The 20,814-nt window shown below is 38.5% G+C and overlaps 1 protein-coding gene and 1 long non-coding RNA gene across 6 annotated transcripts in view; one reads left to right on the top strand and one right to left on the bottom strand.

Annotated features, from left to right (window-relative positions):
- Cblb (Cbl proto-oncogene B) overlaps positions 1–20,814 on the bottom strand; it is a 179,982-nt gene that overhangs the window by 18,924 nt on the left and 140,244 nt on the right. For 2 of the 3 annotated variants that reach the window (XM_038344773.1, XM_038344775.1), the window contains exons 12-16: positions 19,557–19,919; positions 13,635–13,729; positions 4,588–4,734; positions 1,568–1,665; positions 1,320–1,451 (exon numbers count right to left, since the gene is read on the bottom strand). In XM_038344773.1, the coding sequence (XP_038200701.1) occupies positions 1,320–1,451; positions 1,568–1,665; positions 4,588–4,734; positions 13,635–13,729; positions 19,557–19,919 (835 nt within the window). The remainder of the gene's footprint in view (positions 1–1,319; positions 1,452–1,567; positions 1,666–4,587; positions 4,735–13,634; positions 13,730–19,556; positions 19,920–20,814) is intronic. The other variant, XM_038344776.1, reaches the window with a different exon arrangement.
- LOC119824572 overlaps positions 1–20,814 on the top strand; it is a 74,307-nt gene that overhangs the window by 18,329 nt on the left and 35,164 nt on the right. The window lies entirely within an intron of this gene.

Here is a 20,814-nt window from a genome sequence, read left to right as displayed (position 1 = left end):
CAAGGGGAGGTGGACCTATTCACAGACATTTATGACTGACATGTCAAAGTGTCTGGTTGGTCTTATGAAAGAGAGGTTATGACAGGAGAGAAGAAAAATACAAGTGGCATCCATGAGGTGCTGACAATCAGAAGCGTGTGGAATACCAGGGGCCTGGACACAGATATTCGGGAAACTCAGGAAGTGAGTGTCCTTTGCTGAGTGAAGAGTAGGAAGTGATGCAGAGGACAAGCTAGAGGAAGGTCCAAGGACAGACACAAGCTGTAACATCTATTCTAACAGCATAAGAGCAAGGTCATCATCCACCTATGGCAATTATATTGAACAATAAAACATGATTTCACTAGATGAGATGCAAACACCGATCCCTGACAGACACAGAGGAGGATATGAAATAGTGTAATCTACACCATAGAGACTTGAGTAATGGGTCGAGGCCCAATACAGAGAAAAAACAAACAAGGACACAAGACTATAGACTAGAAATTAGGAAGGTCTTAGAATTCAGGCAAATAAAAAAAAATAGAATAAAACAAAACAAAAATCCCTGACCAATAAAACAGAAGCAAAAGTCATTGTAATTGGACAGTTCAAAATACTGGCCAGTGGTACATATCAGGAAATATAAAAGTTTCCTTACTATTCTTGGTGATTTAACAGACAATTCAAAAAAGCTTACAAATGGATTAAACAGAACTTGTTCTTGTTATCTAGAATGAAATATATACTTTTTAAAATAATTTAAGCAACTTCAGATGACCTGGCCATTTCATGCTGAAGTAAACTGTAGCTCATGTTTACTAAGAATGAAGCCAGATGGAGGAGACCTGCCTTCCACTCCAGACCATCGCTTGAGTGGCCCTGGGACACAGACCAGAGGAGTGAGCAGCACTCTTGAGTCTTAACACTGAATCTAGTCTAGGAGAGAAAACCTGATAAAATCCTCACTGATGGTCAGTTCTTTAGGTCATTATTTTGTGAAGGTTTTGAAAGGATTATATAGTTGAAATATAGCTTAAAACAAGCTAGGTTAAGTATTTTACTCTGATTACAAAAATAGTGTGTTATAACAGAAAATTCAGATACATTAAAAATTCAAAAGATGCTATGAAAACCAATTAAATTTCACAGCTATTTCCTAGACCATTAATTTTTCTGGTAGAGTGATTGTCACATGAATGCAGGAGCCACCATCACCTGGAGGACCAGATTAGGCAAATTCTCAACCCAGAGTCTGCATTATACTGAACTCTTAATTCTAATAATGCAGATACAGAGAGGAGGGCAGGGGAAGTTTAAGCTGTGTTTAAAGTTTCAACCTAATGGAGGGATGAGAAGATCATAATCAGAGGGCGTCCTGTTGAGTGAAGAACCATGCTTTGGGTTGTCCCGGGGTGGAGGCCTGGCAGGTGGTAATGGCACTGGATCAGAGGCTGAATCAAAAACATCTCCTAGAGGATAACACAAAACCTTAATGTATTTTCAGTATGAAAACAGAAGGGAACTTTGCCTTTAAATTCCAGCTAGTAAGATGCATATTGCAAAGGAAAATATATTCCATACATACCCTTCAAATAGATGCCTAACTCTGGGGTGTTTGATTTCTTCATCTCTGAAGGCGTACCATGAGTTCCATTCAACAAACAGTGACCATTATCACAAGACCTAATATGGAGACCAGAGGGCAAGAATCATTTAAGAGTCATGGTGGGCGTGAAGTGAAGGTCACAGAAGGCACTGTTACCTACAAAGGTAATAAGAATACAAACCCAATTGTTTTTTTTTTTATGAAAGAAAGTACTAGTAACACTATACATCTACCCTGACATGTGCTTTAAAACCAGGTGTAAATGTCTGAAGGTAAAAGTGTCTCCTCCAACTGAAACCAGAGCCATTAAAATTACCAAAGGCTAGTGAAAACATAAACCCATCTGTGAAGAGAAAATGTATGTATCTTTGCAAGATTTCAGTTGCATCTGACCAATGTTCTGGTAACAGAGAACTATGTCATGCAAAGCTATGAAAGCTCTAATGGCCTCAATATTTGCTGATGACATTGAATGTGGTTTTTTTTTTTTTTATGCAACTTAAGCATTCTTTGAAATAAAATTTGACTAGGGCCTTAAAAGAGAGGGACGACTGTAAAGCAGTCAACAATTTCCTTGAAGTTTGACCCAGAACACTTAAAGACCTGCAGTGTCTGAACCCACATCACTGTTGACTGGAGCAAACACTGCTTCTCTGACACCTTAGAGAAGTGATGTCAGCCAAGTCCCATTAACGGTTTTAATCCAGGCATAATTTTGGTGTTGGCATGAAGAAACTGGGGCATGGATGGATGTAGGAGGACGGGGAAACACAGCATACTTGTCCTTTAGCATCTGGCTTAGCAACAGCTGGCTAACAAAGAGCCTCAGAAACGGAAGTTTCATACTTTTCTTTTGAATTATTCTGATACCTTATAGCAAAGTAAAAGTACATACATAATGGAGGAGACTGGATATTTCAATAGCTACTGCAAGAGTGATTTATCTGAAATTCATTTCTATTCTCTCTGGTGGCCACTTCTTTTTAACGGGCAAGATATGGTTCATTTAAGAATAGTTACGTATTGAATCTTCATAATGATGATGGATTTTGCTGAAACTGAATTGAATTATTCATTTACTGTTTCACTTCCCACATATTGACAATTTATTTTTCTTGATGTTCCAAAGGGTGTGGGACAAGTGGCATACAGGAAAAGGAAATGCTATGGAGAAGAAGTCTTCTGCAGATGACATGAGCTCTCCCGCCATCCATTGATTTTTGAGAACAAATTAGATAAATAATTCAATACAATTAAGCTTAAGGATTAGCAACATTTATTAGTTCTCTATAATTGGCGGGAGATAGTTATGATAGTCATAATTCAAATTTATTTTCAGTATCCAAGAGGCCAGTCACTGAAATCTCATCCACTATGATTTGATAATTAAAGTTTGATGAATTAAAATGGTATCCATCAGTCTTCTATCCATGAAAAGAATGAGAATCCCAAAGAGACCAAAAAATTCCTGTCCAATTTCAGTTTTAAATAATTGCTACACAGTAGTAGGAGCCAAAGAACTGGAATTTGTTAGTAATTTACACTTGATAAGAAGGCAAGACTTTCCCCCTACTAGTTCAGTGGGTGCCAGGAGCTCCCAAATGCTCTCCTAGCTATTTTCTTCTCAATAACACTCAATGGCATGGTTAATAAGAACTAGGTGGCTCTTGCCATAACCAGTGAGAATGCAGATGTCAGCACATCACTAAGTCTGGGGAGTAACTCTGTCCATCAGCATCCCTTATGGGACACAGCTCTGGTTAAAAAAAGATCTTAGTCAGGAGGTGGCAGTACAGGCCATGAGGCCCAGAATTCAGAAGGCAGAAGGAGGAAATCTGAGTTTAAGGCCAGCCTGGTTTACAGTTTGAGTTCAAGGGCTCTGCCAAGGCTACACAGAAAAACCCTGTCAAAAAACAGGAAAAAAAAAAACCTATTTCTTTCTTAGTACTTCCTTTTAAGCCTTGTGAGACACCCGAGAAGTGTTTTCACCTCCAAAGAAGGAAACACAACTCATAAAATACCATCAGCTGACTGACCTGGCCTCGGAATGAGACAGGACACTAAGTAAAGTTGGGAGAGATGGCTGAAGGGTTCACTGTCTCCCATCACTTTGTCATCAGGAGGCTCCAGGTGACAGGGCCACCACCAGCAGGGGCTGAGCAGAGATGAGCCAAGCATAACTCCGGGAATATTATGCAAGGGGAACCCAAGCTCAGAAAACAAGTTTTAAACCTAAGAATAGATTGTTACATACTTGACATGTCAGTAAGATGAAAATTATTATGTAAATGCTATTATAGCTTAATAGTTATAGTTATATGCATGAGAAGTCATGATTTTGCTTAAAGATAAACTGACATTTCAATATATGTAAGCCATTACTGATAACTCTTCAAAGACCAAGAATGTCCGAATACAGTGAGGATAACAAACAAGAAAATGAAAAAGAAAACTTATGTTCTTTTATATTCTAATCCCACACAAGAGAAGGTAAAAGAGTACTTTGTCAAAAAAGAAAGTTGAGAGAAGGGACTTTAGCTCCCCCTGCCACTGTCTTATGATTTCAGGAGAAGAACATTACATATCAAGGAGGGAAATGGATATAAATTATACTAGTCTGCACATTATGAAGAAAAATTCTAAGGAAGGCCGACCTAGCACTTTAATATTAGTTTCTACGCACTAATTTTTCTCCTTGATACATATTCTTGGAGCTGATGAAACTCATTAAAGTATCTTAGGGAAAATGCATGCATTAATCATCATTACATGTAAGGTATAGTTACATTATATTAGATTGTAATTGGCTTTTGCCAGGGTGGGGTGTGTTGGGGGAGAAAAAATGAAGAAAATAAATAGGAATGATAGGGTAGCAAGAGGAAGTTACAGACGTCTAGCCAAGCACATTACGGTTGACCTGCATAGAAATAACCCCACTCTTGAGAGTCTGATGGTGCTTATGCAGATGCAGGATGGTACAAGGATGCACATCTTCTTACCGCACAGGAGGTTTGACATTATGACAATGAGATGGTTGTGAATTCAGGGAAACAGGGTGGGATGAAGGAATCTTGTATTCATCATCATCTTCCTCTACCGTGTCTCTTGTTTTCTCTGAGAGACAATTTGCTAATGGACCAGTACACCTACCAAGAGGAAAAAAAATCCAATCTGTTTTAAGCATCATAAATATTCAGAGCAGGATGGTCTGATATGACATACATAAATAAAGAAGCTACTTTGTCACTTGCATTTTTCCACTATAAACTACTGTTCTTCCATCCAATGTAAATGGAAAAGCCTTGAAACATTGTTAAGATAATATACTCATACCTATGGTTTTTAAAGGGTGCAGTCAGGGGGAAAAAGTAAACTATGAAATAAGGAAAGGGCCTTATAAACATGAAGTTCTTTGAAGTCTCAAACTTAAGTCTCTGGCTATTACCAAGAGTTTAAAAAGCTACAAATGAAAGAAACAGCTTTGTTGTGAACCGACGACCCCAGTGCTAGACTTCATCCCATAGCAAGAACCAAGAAATAAACGACCAGAATTAGAAGCAGATAATCACCGAATTCATTAAACCTCTGAATTTGAAATGCATTATTCTTATAATTTGTAATATGTAACTGTTAAAAGGAGTTACAATGAATGATACCATGATAAATCTGAACTTTTTATTTCATCATTTGGGTAAACACATAAAAGTGACAAATACTCTACTTCCTATGTGGAATTTAATCGAACTCTGAATTTCCCAAGAAAGATTTCAAAGGAAGTGTTCAGAGCCAAGTTTGTAAGATACTAGAAAAACACGGACCCAAATCCATTTTAATCATGAACTTCACAGAAAACGTTTCTTAAAAAAACTGCAATGTTTCATTAGAAAAAGTGCAGTGTTTCAGCACCTTCTGTAGAGGGAGCAAGAGCCCTTTGGTGCATAAGGCAATCAAGTCTATGCATTTTTCATTTTCATTTCTTCTTTGCCACAAAATACATTTTTCATTTTGATTTCTTCTTACCACAAGCTGAGTGTCCCTATCTGAACTCCTTGGAACTGAAAGAGATTTTCAGATTTTTTTTTCTTCACATTTTGGAACATTTGCATACCTTGCCAGTTGCATATCCCTAATATAGCTTTTTATTTTGGAGAATTTTCTAGAATAATTTCACTCAGGTCTGTTAGGATGAGCAATTGTTACAATGGAAAATAATTTCAGAGGTGTTTTGAGTGTGTGAATGTATGTATGTTCCCAGGTGCCCATTTGGAAAGGTATTTTGGAAAGTCCAAGGTGGTTTTGTTGTTGTTTGTTTGTTTGTTTTGGTTTTTCAAGACAGGGTTTCTTTGTGTCTTTGGAGCCTGTCCTGGAACTAGCTCTTGTAAACCAGGCTGGCCCCAAACTCACAGAGATCTGCCCGCCTCTGCTTCCTCAGTGTTGGGATTAAAGGCGTGCACCACCACTGCCCAGCAAAGCCCAAGGTTTTAAAGTATAGATAAATTTTAGAGAGTTCAGGTATAAAAGAGAAGTCTCCTTTAGGAGTTTTCAAAAGTCTGTATTTCAATTTTTCTTTGAAGAAGTTTTCAGTACTAGTTTTTAAAGCTGTGTTTGTTAGAGGTGCTCTAGGATCAAATGACAGTTAATGCTGACCTAAGACCAGAACACAGGCTATGGCATTCATTAATAAACTGAAGTGTTGCAACCAATATGGCTGAACCTTGGAAGACACATCGAACTAAAGGTAGGAAAGTACATAAGTATCAAAATGAAGACCTGACAGTGTCTTAGTAGGGACAGAAACAACTGTATTTTCTTGCAAATTCTAAATTCTTGCAAACAGACATCCATCAGCTACTGCATCAACCAGTATGTCTTTCTAACCAGAGCTGAGGGTGACCTGCAAGCATGCAACGACCAGTATGTCTTTCTAACCAGAGCCGAGGGTGACCTGCATGCATCTTTTACATCCTGGTGTGAGCTCAGTGTGACCTGCATGCATCTTCTATATCCTGGTGTGCTCTCAGTGTGGCCTGCGTGCATCGTCTACGTCCTGGTGTGCTCTCAATCTCAGTACACTCTACAGTTAGACAACTTACGTAGACTGTGCACAGAGAAAATTCAATAACTGCACCAATAGCAGGAACGGTCAAATCTGCCACAGATTACCCCCCAAAAAGCACTTCATTATGAAGAATGAAAAATAATTTTTATTTATATTACATTTGCTATTTATTTATGTGTATTGTGTGGTCGTGCCAAGGTATGTGTGGAAGTCAAAGGACAACTTGTGGGATCGGTCCTTATTATCTCCTTTCACCATGTCGTTCCCAGGTAGTTGAACTCAGTTTGTCAGGCCCTGCAGCAAACACCTCTATCCACTGACTGGGTATTTTTCCAGTGCAAGAATGGACAATTTAAAAAAAAAATCTCTCCTGGGTAATTCTAGACTTTACCTTCATTGACAGAAGATCTTGTCTGGCTAAACGCAAGGCCATCATTCTTTGGTTAGTCAGAAATGACTGATGTAAATATGAAAGGCAGTAATTCTATGAAACAATAAGGGCTTAGTGTCAGAAATTATTAGTCGGAGATTTTATCAGGTTAAATGAATTTTAGTGTGTTGTAACCAGCAGTGAAGAAAGCTGTGTGCTCTTTATCAAAATATGAAAAATACATACTGGTATTTCCCATTTATTATTATTTTAATAAAGTACTTTAAGAAAGTTCCCTACTTTCTCTTAGGTTTTAATGCTTTAAAAATTCATTAAAACTTTATTAATTAAAAAGAGACATCAAAGTGAAATTAAGCAGATCCGAAGTCTATATATTTTAAAGAGCTTGAGTACAGTTAGAGTAGCCAGGCAGAAGCTGTGAGACTTCACATGGTTATTACACCCTCACCACTGAATATATTTATGCACTAATCCACCACACAGAATGGAAGATGCATGACAAGCTAAAGCGAGAAAGGGAACTCCTATTACATCTTTCTTTAATGAGTCACAACAGCCCATGAGTATTTATACACACTCAAGTGTCCATTACTTCTACCGAATCCTTTCTCTTCACTTAAGATTAACCATTGTTTATACTTCTTCCCAATCTTACAGTGTACCCACATGTTACACACACACAGGCACGTGTGCGCGTGCGCATACACACACACACACATACACACAGAGTCACAGACACATTTGCATGCTAGAATACACTGTGAAGGAGAACTTGTGATTTTTAGTTTTTCTGAGATAACGTGACCTTGCTCATCATTGCACATTCTACCTCAATTCATTTTCCTGCAAATTATAATATTCTACCTAAATTCACACAAACCAATTTCTAACATCCGTTCAACACATTTCACTCAGTATTATGTTTTTTGAATAAGAAGAATGAAAGCCACCTCTGTCACGAAATGAAACAGGAGACAAAGGTTCAAGTAAGAAAGAAGTTGCGTGGGAAACACCCAACACAAACCCACACTTGCACAATTAGCTGTGGCAGTTTTCCACTTAAAAACGCCTCCAAACCTTTATGTGTTAGTCAACAAGCAGTGCGGTAGCATAAATGCACTAAAGATTACAGTTCGTGTATGTTAGCCAGATGGTAGACTTAAGGACCTAAAGACTTCAGTCACGATATACCTCAAGTGGCATTTCTAGGATCCCAGAGGAAGAGAGCGGACAAGCTATTTGGCTGGCTCCAAGTTAGCGATGCCAAGTCATCGCTCAGCCATTTAGAGCCAGTACTTCAACACTGTTATGCTACTCCGCATTCCTGCTGAGTCTTGCAGTCTGCTCTAATTCCTGAGTCATTGCCCATGGGGATACATTTTTCCAGGCTCCAAAACTATCATCTCCTTAACTCGAAAGTTATCAGAGTCGTCCTAAACGCACACTGACATTCTATCTTGAATGCAAAAGCATATGCTTGATGTTAAGAAAGAGGTGGACTTTCTCGTCATCAGCGAGACCCTTTTCTGTGGTAGCTGGGGAGTACTTAAACCTTTCAAAGCTAAAGGCTCACAAGTGTATTCCACCCAAGAAGCGCACATTCCCACGGTAAGGTGTGTAAGCACAGAGCTGACTACCTGCTTGCCATTACCATTCACCCCTACAACACACCTCAAATATCACCCTCAAGTGGTTTTCATTCCTAATGGGAACAACTCTTGGCCCATCAACTTTCTTTGAAAACAAAAGCAGACCCCTTCACATGTCTGGTGGCTATAAAAATCCCTGTGAAACTGGCAGAAAATTCAGTAACTTCCTCTGACCTTTTCTATTATGTACACTTAGCATATGTCCTTTCATAGATGTGTTTACTATACTGCTATTTTACTGTTTGTGTCTGAACTGCAACATGTTTAAGGGACGACCTTAAGTTCATCTAGGATTACCCAACTTTGAACATAATTGAGCACTTACAGGCTTTTAGATAAAGATAATGAGGGGGTATTAAAGAAGAAAATGACCAAGCTGGTAAAAAGAGAGAGAGAGCAACGATTTTCAGAACCTTCCTTAGACAGAAAGGCATTTTAAATAATATGCTCTTTTACCTGTTTTCTATATAGAAGAATCTGTTCACTCACCAACGGCAGAAAGTGGAGGGCACAAATGTTTTTATTAAAGTGAAACTTTAAGCCGCCACGTTTGATTTCCTTCTTCTCATGCTACACTGTCCTTACCCACACAAGAAACATCTGTCACTCAGAGAAACCAAAGTTTAAGAATCAGTGAAACAAAACAGTGATATTTGACATGATCATTTTATGACTGCAGCACATAAATTAATATTGGCCTATGTTTTACAATGCTTTTGAGGGTTCTTTCATGTTGTCAGGCAGAGTGGAGCATGCTGCAGCCCCGAGCTTTAGAATGAGCTTTGAAGGAGAGCATTTCATAGATTTGCTCTGAACCTGGAGACAGAGCTGCAGCTGCCTCACACCTGTGCCCCAGGATCACGCTTTTCACACACACAGGTTGGGCTCTCTCCCTCCCTTCTCCCAAGGGGCAGCTTATCAGAGACCTTTCCTCGGGAGTTCATCTGGAGGGAAAGTCTGTGGGTCATTAGTTATCCTGTTCTACCTCTGATTTGCCTCCCAGCATCACCTCTAACTGACCACATCCAACACAGCTGCCACTTTCTACCCTTCTTAATTACAGCGCTCATTCCGAACGGGAGGGGGATTAATCTCGGTCTCCTCAGTCTCCAGTGAGCACAACAGAATGGAAATAAGAGAGCTGGACAAAAATTGGTTTCCATTCTCAATGAACCTCTTAAATTAGTACCTTATTTGCTTAAAAGACATGTAGCAACAATAAACACCACCACCCACCTCCTATAACATAGAACCCTTTAAGAAAAGTATGAACCAAGAAGGATTGGTTCTAAGGTATTTGAAAGCTTGTGATTAATATGTCAAAAGTATAATGGTTCATTTGTAAATAGCAAAATATAAGGAAACCATTCTCTGAAAGCAGCGACATCCTTCAGCATTCTACAATATTGTTTTACTTGGAAGTATCTGCTCCATTATGATTTAGAATATTGGCTCTGTTCATTTGACAGTATAGGACAATAAATTTGACAGTATAGGACAATAAATGTTGAACGGTTTAGTCTTCTATTTGGTTGAACTTGAAAATGAAGTTAAATATAATTTAGTAAGCATATAATATATATTTATATGTGAAATATATTATATACTAATTTAAATATAAAGTAAAATAATCCATGTGGTTTTTTGTAATAAAAAATAAATTATAATTTATTTTTATAATAAATACCTATAGTTCAAGTTTTACTTAAAGCTTTGTATTTATAGTTAAGTGTCAATAATGTTAAGTGGAAACCATTTAGAAAAAATCATTTCAGGAAATTAAATATCTCTACAAATAACAGCTGTTTCTGCCACTTTTACTATGCACTATCATATTTTCAGAAATAATAGTCTTGTGATCACCAGGATGAAGTTTAGCCAGTAAGGAAACCTCACAGAACATCCTTTGCCCTTAAGAAAAACAAATACCAGTATCAAATATTTAATAATCTTAAAAACCACTTTAATGAGACAACTGAAAGTAAATGCCAACTAATAATTTTGGTGTTCTTAATTTAACCCTGAGATTTTCACCACTTGTGAGAGCCATACGTTTCTCTTAGGCACGGATTTATAATTTTACTTTGGCCTGAAATTTGAACACTGACCAGGAATCTAGGATGGCAATGGCGATCTGAGTGTCTAAGATCCCTATGTCAGTGAGCACGGGGATTTTCCGAAGACCTTTTCCCTCTATGATACACGCTTGCTGGAATCAGATCATTCTCTCCAATGGATCAAAGTTGAGCAGTATTAATAATAAATGATGTAAATATTATCCAACATACAATTTTATTATCAACATTATAATATAATGTAATATATAATAATAATGATAATAATAATGTAAACAATATGATTATAACTACAGTGTTACAACCATTATAAGAGTAACATTAGTAAGGACAATAGTTCAACTCATACTGGTTTATGCAATAGAATATGGTCAGCCAATGATACTTGACATTATTCAGGTCACCAAAAGTTCCAATATAATTAACACCACATAGGGAATAATTCACAGCAATTGCTGCATAGGGAGTTGAAGCTCAAAGGAGTTTAGATAACATTCAAGTTAAACCTATCTTCTCATTTATCAGCCAGAAAGAAGTCAGAAGCCCAGGGAGGGTACCTTCCCCGCAATAGGGAACTAATGACTGCTGGAATAAAGTGTGGAGCCCACTGTGATTTCACTCTACTGCCGACTTCGGAATTTCATGATTTCACAGGAAAAACAGTGTATATATTCTGAGGGAAAAATGGATGTGACGACCTCAAGTGACAAAGGAAAGCATAAAGTCATCTCCATAAATAACCTAAATGATGCTAAAAATAGGTATCATTGAAAAAGCATTGAGAAAAATTTAGGAAATGGAGAGAAAATAACCTGATCTTAAGAGCTCTTACACAGTTAAGTATTAGAAGCTTATCAGTTAATGTACTCTGCTATAATTTTACTGCTCATGTTAATTCATAAAAGGACCAAATGTAAACAAAAAACCACAACCCCTTCTCCAATCATACTCATCTGTAATTAAATAACCACGGGGGGGGGGGTGTTAATCCTTAACTAGGATCATCTCATTTAATTTGTTCACCAACACCCTGAATTTAGAGGTGACGGAGCTAGCTCAGATGTCTTACTGTATGGGCATATATAAGAGCCTACATGGAACTAGACTATCAAAGTTGTTCTCACTGCCAAGACTCTATGACAGAGAGTGTTTTTATCCGCGCTGGCTGCTGTGTCTCTTACAGACCTGGCAGCTCCTTCAGGGAAGGTTCCTACAGCTAAGCTTCTCTGCTCTTCCCTGAATGATATTAAATTCCACTCTGTTCTCCACTCCAGGCAGTGTGGTATCTAATTGTGCCTATCTTCAGTGACTTAGATTCTGCCCCATCTATGAAACATGTCTCTCTGGAAAAGTTTGTAACAATTTTCCTTAAACTCCTAAAACTATTCAATGAGCATTACACCGCCTGTTGCAGTGTTCTTTTCTGACATCACACGTGATAAAATATTACTTTCTAAAGTATATAGATTTCTGGAAGCTGAGATTTAGCTTTTTTTTGTAAATCTAGTGGGAGTTCAAAGACCTCCAGAGGAAGAAATTAAGAAATTCTTCGGCTTTTGACCATAAAAGAAGACCTTAGCTGGCTGTCAATATAGTTGTGAGATACTCACGTGTAAGATACGCAAATCGATCCATAGCCCAAAATAAACCAAATAAACGAACAGACACAGAAAGTGAAAAACTTGAAGCTATTAGCAGATAAAAATCAAACAATAAAAAAATTCCTTTTTAATTTTCCATCTGAGTATAAATCTTTTTAAAATTAGGAAAAAAGTATATCAGAGAATATACTTACATAGAGAACAATAATCTGTAACAGGAATGCAAATCAGGCTTTTCTATTATTTTCTGATACAGAGCCTCTCAGCTTAGGCTGCCCTGGAACTCATTTAAATATCCTAGAGTGTCCTCAAAGTTATGGAAATTCTCCTGCCTCAGCCTCCAAATTGCTGGGATTACAGGTATACACTATTTGGCCTGGCACTGCCAATCACTATTAATCACTGAACAGAAATCAAATGAATTTTTATAAATTACAGAGGCTGAGACATGGATCTTGAGGAAAGAGTGGGGCATGGCACGGGGAGGAGTGCTGAATGATAAATAGGGCAAGCATTAGGAACAAAGTAGAAACTCTTTAGTGGCTTAAAATTGTGAAGGTTCTTACTACTAGCAGAAGAAGACAAAGCTATAAAAGAGAAAGCAAAACTGGTTTGGGAGTGGGAAGAGGGTTGAGGAAGTCAGGAGGGAAGGTAAATCAGCTTCAGTGAGGAGACTATGTAAGATGAAGGGGAATGAAAACTGGGCTAGACAGCACCTCATGGCCCAGCATGTCATGTGCCCAATTCCCAGCTTTACATCTGCTGACACCAACTTACAGCAGATAGGATGGCATTCTGAAGGGTCTTTCAGAAGTCTAGCTGGGAGTCTGGGTTGGCAACGGGAAGCTTAACTGAACAGGAAGAACTTCCTGAGGACAATCAATAGACCTTGGGTGCTGAGGATATCTGAGAAGCAGGGAGTTTGGTGGAACTTTAATGATGTCAAACTGGGTAGTGGGTCAAAGTCAACGAGAAGGCAAGTGGAAGGAGTCTGCTGTGCAGCTCTGCCCTGTCTGTGGACGGAGGGCACTAAGCTTTCTTGCCCCATTGTTCTACCAGCCTTCTCAAGAGCTTACTAAGTCTTTAGGCGCTATTATCAGAACTAGAAGGTCTCAACACCTGATACTTTAATTGATAAGCATGATCAATTGCTTTTTTTGTTTACTGATTCTTTTCCACTCACCCTGCCGCGTCTGTATTAATAACCCTAACAGCACTCTTCCCATCTCATTATGCATGGCCACACAATCTCCAAACTCAAGGAAACTCACTTTATGCTAGGGAGAAGGGCAGTGACTGGAGGAGGAGGGGAAAGCCGAGGAGGAACATCATATTCTTCGCTGGCAAGGTGTCCATTGGAAAAGACCTGGAAGTAAACCAAATGGGTCAGTTTCTGGACTTGCACACTTGGCAAAGCCTAAAACCATAGCGGCTCTTAGAATTTCACAGAGCTCATATGAGTTCATTTATTTAGACTAGTACAGTATCAAACACTTTACCCAGGAGTCAGCAGGACCAGGGATGACTTAACCACAGATTACATCAAAATATGTTACAATATGATTCTTGAGCATAACTAAGAGGCGATGCTATAATTTATATACATCAGATCAAGACAGCTAAATACATAAACAGGTAGTGCCATTTTCTAAAAATGATCAAATTTTATTGCAAGAATAGGGGGTTGGCTAGAGAAAGAAGCAATGTGGGCACAATTCCCATCTTACTTGCCTCCAAAAGGTGTTCCACATGATACCCCTCTAGGGCTACAAGGACCATTTTCAATTTCCTGTTACCACACTGAGTGAGTAGGCTCAGACAAGTCTGGGTTATATCCAGACCAAGCTTCGGAGCTATTTTAGATAAGGAGACGATTGTTCTGGCTCTCCATGTGTGTGGAAATTCCAAATGTAGTTTTGGTTAATAAAAACCACAAACAATTGTCCCCTTGTTCGTAAGATGCTATGCAGAGCCAGCGTTTCTTCACTGGTGATCAGGTCCTTCCGGTTTAAAAGTGCAGTTGTAACCCTGGAGGAAGAGCCTAAACAACTATGCCTCTCTTACAGTGTGGGACTGGAGTAACTTCACCGAAGGCACAGACGGAAGGCTAAATTAACAAAGGCATCCTCACAAGACTGCAAGCCTTTACAGGTTTGTAAGTAATCCTTAGATATTTTTATCAAACACTTTTCCCACAAACTCTTTTTAATTCATCTTCGAAGGGGAGACTGATAGTGGGGCCAGAAGGATGAGGTGTAACTTCGTTCGTCTTGGCTGAATGAGCCCTGTATACTGTTTAATTTCTCTCTCCATCATATAGATTAAACAGTGGCGAGGACTGAAAGTGCAAACCTGCAAAGGCCACAGGTACCTTACCCATCACCAGACCGAAAGATCACCTCTGAGATACAGGGATGTTCTCATCTATTGTAAAAGAATCCAATTTTGTAGCATTAAAGTTTCCGCAGTCACCCCTCATTAGATTCAACACACTGCAGTTACATCCTGATAAAACATATCTTTAAATGAAATGATTTTATCTTGAGCTTTTGATTGAGGACCATGGAACAGAACATGACACAATTTTTTGAACTTTGCCAGAGAGGAGAAATTTCCCAAGAGATATGAATCATTACAAAATCCTTTAAACATAAAAAAATACCTTTTATCTGATGAATACATGCATTCAATTACAAATGGCAATTATAATGCTGAATATTTGAAAGTATCCTTCACCAAAATTCTTTGCATTGCTTGAACAGACATGGTGCTAAGATTTCTGCAGTAAAATCTGATGATTTTGTCAAAATTACATTTAAAACTTGTATAAAATGAAAGATTTTTTTTTTAATGTGGACTAAGCTGGGCTTTTTTGGATAATAATATCTATCATGTTGATACTTGATAAAAGTTTGGTAACAAAAGGAAGATGTGAAATAATAGTTCCTGGTACTGAGTTTAGTTTGACAATAAGCCAACTATAACTTTATAATCAAAACATTGTGAACACACTTGAACAGGAACGCCAATACCCAAACATCTAGCGATACTGCTATAAAAGCATGCTTCAAATTTCATAAAGCAGAGCTATAACTGTGAGCTTCGGGCTAAGTGAAAGGCCCTAAAAATCATTTGCTAGATGTGCTGGAGACAGCTCAGTGGTTAAGAGCACTTTCTGCTTTTCTAGAGAACACAGGTTTGATACTCTGCACCCATATGATGGCTCACAATTGTCTCTAACTCCAGTTCCAGAGTATCCAATGCCCTCTTCTGATCTCTGCAGGCAATAGACAAGTACACAGTGCACAGGCCATACATTCATGCAAAATACCCATACACGTGGAATATAAATAAATAAATATTTAAATGACAAAGATACTTGAAGTCAGCCTTAACTATCTAGATGCATGTGTACACACATATATATGCATATACAGAAGAATAATCATATAATACACAACAGACACTAAACTAAAGAAATAAGAAATCACACACACCATAGACTTACTCATTTGAAAAATACAAAATGTTTTATGAAAAACACTGATTTCCTGGTACGGTGATTACTTGAGGGGATTAAGTAACTTCTTCCTAACTTTGTGAAATAAATTAATGTGTCAAAGTATGAATAGGATTTTATCTAATGACTTTAAAAATTATTATTTATAGACAGTAACAGATTTCTCCTGTCTCTGAAAAATTAGTCTTTCATGAACAACTTATTTGGTATCTGCAATGTAGCACTATTCTGTGGAGAATGAATGTCACATTGTATCTGTTTGTCTCAGAATGTACTCTTTTATTTCTTACTCATTTTATAGTAAATTCCTTTCCATACTCTGTACTGTGCAAGAGGGCTTCCAATGAAAGCGAATGACAACAGGGCAGGTGACCTCAATGGTGGAGGCACTGACCAGGGAATATTTTTTTGCTATAGCTGGAAGAAACATCTTTACTGAAATACTCTCAGCAAATACACACCATTTGCTTAGAAGCTGATCTTCCTGTAATCGGTTCTAAACTATGTCCTGAGACTTCAGCATATTTTAACCCCATATATGGAATTCTTTAGAGCTCTTCCTAATTAGGAGACTGAAATTAGGCAAGCATGCAAATAGCCAAGTGCTTACATGTGGTGGTACTCACTTCTGTGAATCTAATGTGATTGTTCCCAAAAGGGAGTGGTTGGAGGATGAAATCTAACGTTTGATTCTGAATTCTGTGTTCAACCTTACCCATTTCATCAGACCAGAAACTGGATGAGGGAGTGATATATACCATCATCATCTAGCTGAAAATAAATAGCACATGCTCCTCAGAACCCAGAAGGATCTGTCTGTGAATGGTGGAACATGCTGTGGGATGTTTAGATAGATTGCATCGCTAAAGAAGTCCACTGTGATATCCCACTGTAAGGGTCTGGCTGGTCTCTGGCTCAGTCTCCTAAATAATTCTAGCCTGATCATCAGAATTCCACCAGAAATGTTAAGGACTTAAGTTTTTCAAATCCACATCACTGATCCATTAGTTTGGAGCTATCACTACTTTGAAAGCTTGTTCCTGCATAAAGAACTGAAAAAAAACTTTCTATCAACACTGGTTTCAACTGGTACCATCCAGTTTAGCTGCACAGCATCTACTTTTTTATAAACACTACACTCTATTCAGAATTGCCAGTATCACCGTACATATTTCCTATCTCCATGATATTCTGACTTGTTATTTCTACAGGAAAAAGAGGGGGGCTACATCCCTCTGTCATTTCTGTCTTCCTTCAAGGGACCCTCTTGCTGGAAACTTGATTTCTTTTCTGCCTTCCTCTTCAGGATTTCATGTTCTTTCTCAGGAAAGCACATGTCTTCTTGATGCTTTTCATGCACCTTTCGTATTGAGTTCATCACAGACCTGCCTGTGCTGCATTCACACTGGGCTGAACTCACAATACTCTGCATCCCACAGTGTCAAGGACATCCAACTACTTACAGAGAGGAGTGAGAACGATAGACTAAGCACATTCCTGAAGGTTCAGGCTTGTGGAAGGCGTCCAATCTGGGCCATGTAATCTACTATAAACCAGGCTATTCTAGATCTAGTTTTTTGTGTGCCTCTAGGCAGCCTATAATCTTAATCTATATGTTTGAAGTATTTTCCTGTGACTCTTACATTTTCTAAGATCATTCATCTAAACATGATATCCTTGCAATGTACAAAAAATATTTTAAGAAAATTCTGTACAATGAAGAAAAGGACTTCTGTTTTTAAAAATGTATTTGTTTGCTCTTATTTGATGTGTATAAGTGCTTATATGAATGCATGTTATGTGAACCACGTGGGTGCTCAAATTCTTATTTTTTAATCAAATTGCAAATACAAACATACTTCCTATCCTATTAATATAACTCCTCCACTATCTGAAAAGGATCCTCATCATGTATTCTTCAGTATCACACTGCAAATGAAACCTGTGCACATGAAGAGCTTCCTTTTCAAAGCCAGCTCTTGGAACTTACAGATAAGTTTAAGATCATATGTAGGACCATGTGTTTCCTTACCCAAAGTGCAAAAGCCATAATCACAAGAAGGGGATCATACGACACCCTTATCTAGTGATACCTTCAAAAGATTATTATACATAAGGTCATCTGTAGAACAATGCCATTGCAAGGCACATGACATGTTAAAGACAGTGTTTATCACTAAGAATCAGATGGGTCCTCAGTCTCTCAAAAGAAACCACCAACAAAATCTGGGTACAGTGTCGATGCCCAGAAGTAAAAACTTTAAGTCTGTAGCATATTTTAAAATATTTATTGCAAAGATGTGGTGTAAACTGCAGTTTTGTTGCAACATGAAACAAATTTTAAGGACATAAGCATGGCACTACTAATATATAAAATGTAGTTTAGCCCTTAAAGAGTCTTCTCTCCCTCCTTAGAAGAATTAGAGGATGAGGCAAAATAAAATTAGGAGAAACTTTTATTCTTTTATTTCAAGGTAAAAGTGTTTGCTCAGGGGATAGATGGAGGGAAGGAAGGAGGGAGGAGAGGGAGAGGGGGGAAGAGGACATGAGAGTACAAGCCCAGGAAGTCTCTAAGTGGTTGGTTAGAAATGGCATGAAAACCCAGGTTTCAATGAGGGGTGACTTCTATAGTCACTAACCAGAGCCACACCCTCTACTAAAATTTCAGACCTAATGTTAGTATCACAAACCGCAATTTCACACCTATAAGAAATCATCACCCCATTTTTAAACCATAACATCCTAAAAAAATAACATTGTGTTCTAGAAGGCCAGCTTACATTGACCTGAGAAAAGGGGTCTTCAAAGAATTGACTCGAATGCTTACTACACTACATATTTCTCAAGTCACTCAGAAAATACTTTGTGATCTGCCCCTGGGGATAAGCAGTCTGCTCACTTGAGAGCTTGTTCCAAGGCTCTTCTCAAGACAAGTGTGATCATGAGAGAATGGAGAGAGGCTAATGGAGAAACACAAACCAAACCAAATTCCACAAATTCCCTCGGGGCAGGAGTCAAGGCTGTGGAAAGTTCATTGAGGACAGGCTCTTGACTTCTAGAAGACGTTATCCACCTGCTTTTTCCTATGTGTTTTGTCTTTAAACTTACAATATCTTTAACTAACCTTGAAGAAATTTTTAGGAATCTTCCTATGAGTTGAGAAGAGTGCTAAGCCAGGTTCACTGTCAGTCATGGTTTGCAACCAATGCACTCATCTTTATACGCTGCACCTGAGAGCTGGTTCTTCTTGCCACAGAATATTCCTGGTGCATCGCTGTATTAATGATGTCACTACCCAAACATCACTGTGCTTGCACACACACACACACACACAGAGAGAGAGAGAGAGAGAGAGAGAGAGAGAGAGAGAGAGAGAGAGAGAGAGAGAGAGAGAGAGAGAGAGAGAGAGAGAGAGAGAGAGAGAGAGAGAGAGAGAAAGAGAGGGGAACCAATTTTTGTCGAGTTGCCTGGCAGCTGTGTCTTAAGTTATTACATATGGACAGCCTTCTCACTTTTTTCAAGTTCAACATTAAATGATCTTCTCATTGTTCAGAACAGGCAGGTAAAAACAATCAAACTTAACACTGTCCCATGGCTCACAGTGAACACAAAGCCTCCCATTGCGACCCTCTGTAAGCTGCTTCCACAGCTTCTGCACCACCGACTGGATTACCTTGGTTCCTTCTGAAGGCAAATCGTGGCGTCTGTGTTTCCGCATAAGGACCTGGTCGGAGCCCATTCTACTGTGTCTTCCGTTTAAGTTGGAGTTTGCTGTGACTCCAGGCTTCGGAGAGCCATCCCCTAGAATTCGACAGCCCATCACCTGATTAGTCCCAAAGGCATCCCGAGGGCACCAGGCTTCGAGAGGCATTGGCTGGTCCCTGGAAGGCACACTTTCTCCATGGTGGAAGTGTCTGCTCAGTCTGTTTTCAGGTGGGATGGGGGGAGGTCTCTCTGGTGGAGGGGGAGGATCTCTTAGAGGAGGCGGCGGGGCTGGGAGTGGTTTGTCTTGCTTTCTCGCCATGCATGGAGATGACTAAAGAGGCACACGAGACAAAACACAAAACCAAAACAGGAATTGCACCGTGCACAGAAACGATGTTCAGGATAACTGAATTTGCATTTTAGTCACACTGTGGTTTTATTAGATTTCTAATAAGCTTTCAAGGGACTTTTCATAAGTTTCTTTCATTACTATTGAAATATTAAAAAAATTAATGAAAAACTTACATCAAAATACCACCATTAAGAATTTTGTAGAAATGACTATATATGCAAAAGTCCTAGAAATCATATAGAAAGAAGATTAAAATTACATACTTTAGCCATAATTATAGTATCAAGAAAATGATTGCTTTGTTAATTTCTGTGACCCAATAGACACCCAGAAAACCTCCCTAACACTGATTCCATTGATTCTTCACCTTTTAAAAAGAGAAATGAAATATTTAACAAGGGTTTAAATTGTCTTTTGTTTTGTTTTCCTTGTTGTAGTCCAATGAAAGCTACACGGTCCATTTGCTTAGGTTTTTTTTTTTTTTTTTTTTTTTTAAACAGCATTACTAGAACAGTGAAGACCTAAATGGCAGAGCAATTGCTGACAGAATCACTTGACTTTCTGGGTTCTTAAAATGAAAAAAAAAAAGAATATCTCTCAGTGTAATTGTTAGAGGATGATATGAAGGTGTGTACCCCCATGGGGAATTTGCATGACTCTTAGAACTTTACTGTTTATTTACATGCTTATTTAGTAAGCGGCTTATGTTTTTGTATCTTAGGAAATGTCTAGGAGAACAAATTTGTTGCATGTCTACCTAATTCAAAGTCCTATCCTGTAAGGAGTCACATGGGATTCAAGCCCAGTTCCAAACAGTGTAAGGGAGGGACGAGAACTAAATGTGTTGTCTTCTTAGCAATCCTAGACTGTAAGC

The sequence above is a fragment of the Arvicola amphibius genome, chromosome 10 (assembly GCF_903992535.2).
Source record: "Arvicola amphibius chromosome 10, mArvAmp1.2, whole genome shotgun sequence".
Classification (NCBI taxonomy): domain Eukaryota; kingdom Metazoa; phylum Chordata; class Mammalia; order Rodentia; family Cricetidae; genus Arvicola; species Arvicola amphibius.
Note: the sequence above shows the minus strand (reverse complement) of the source record. Positions and strands in the feature narration are given on the sequence as shown.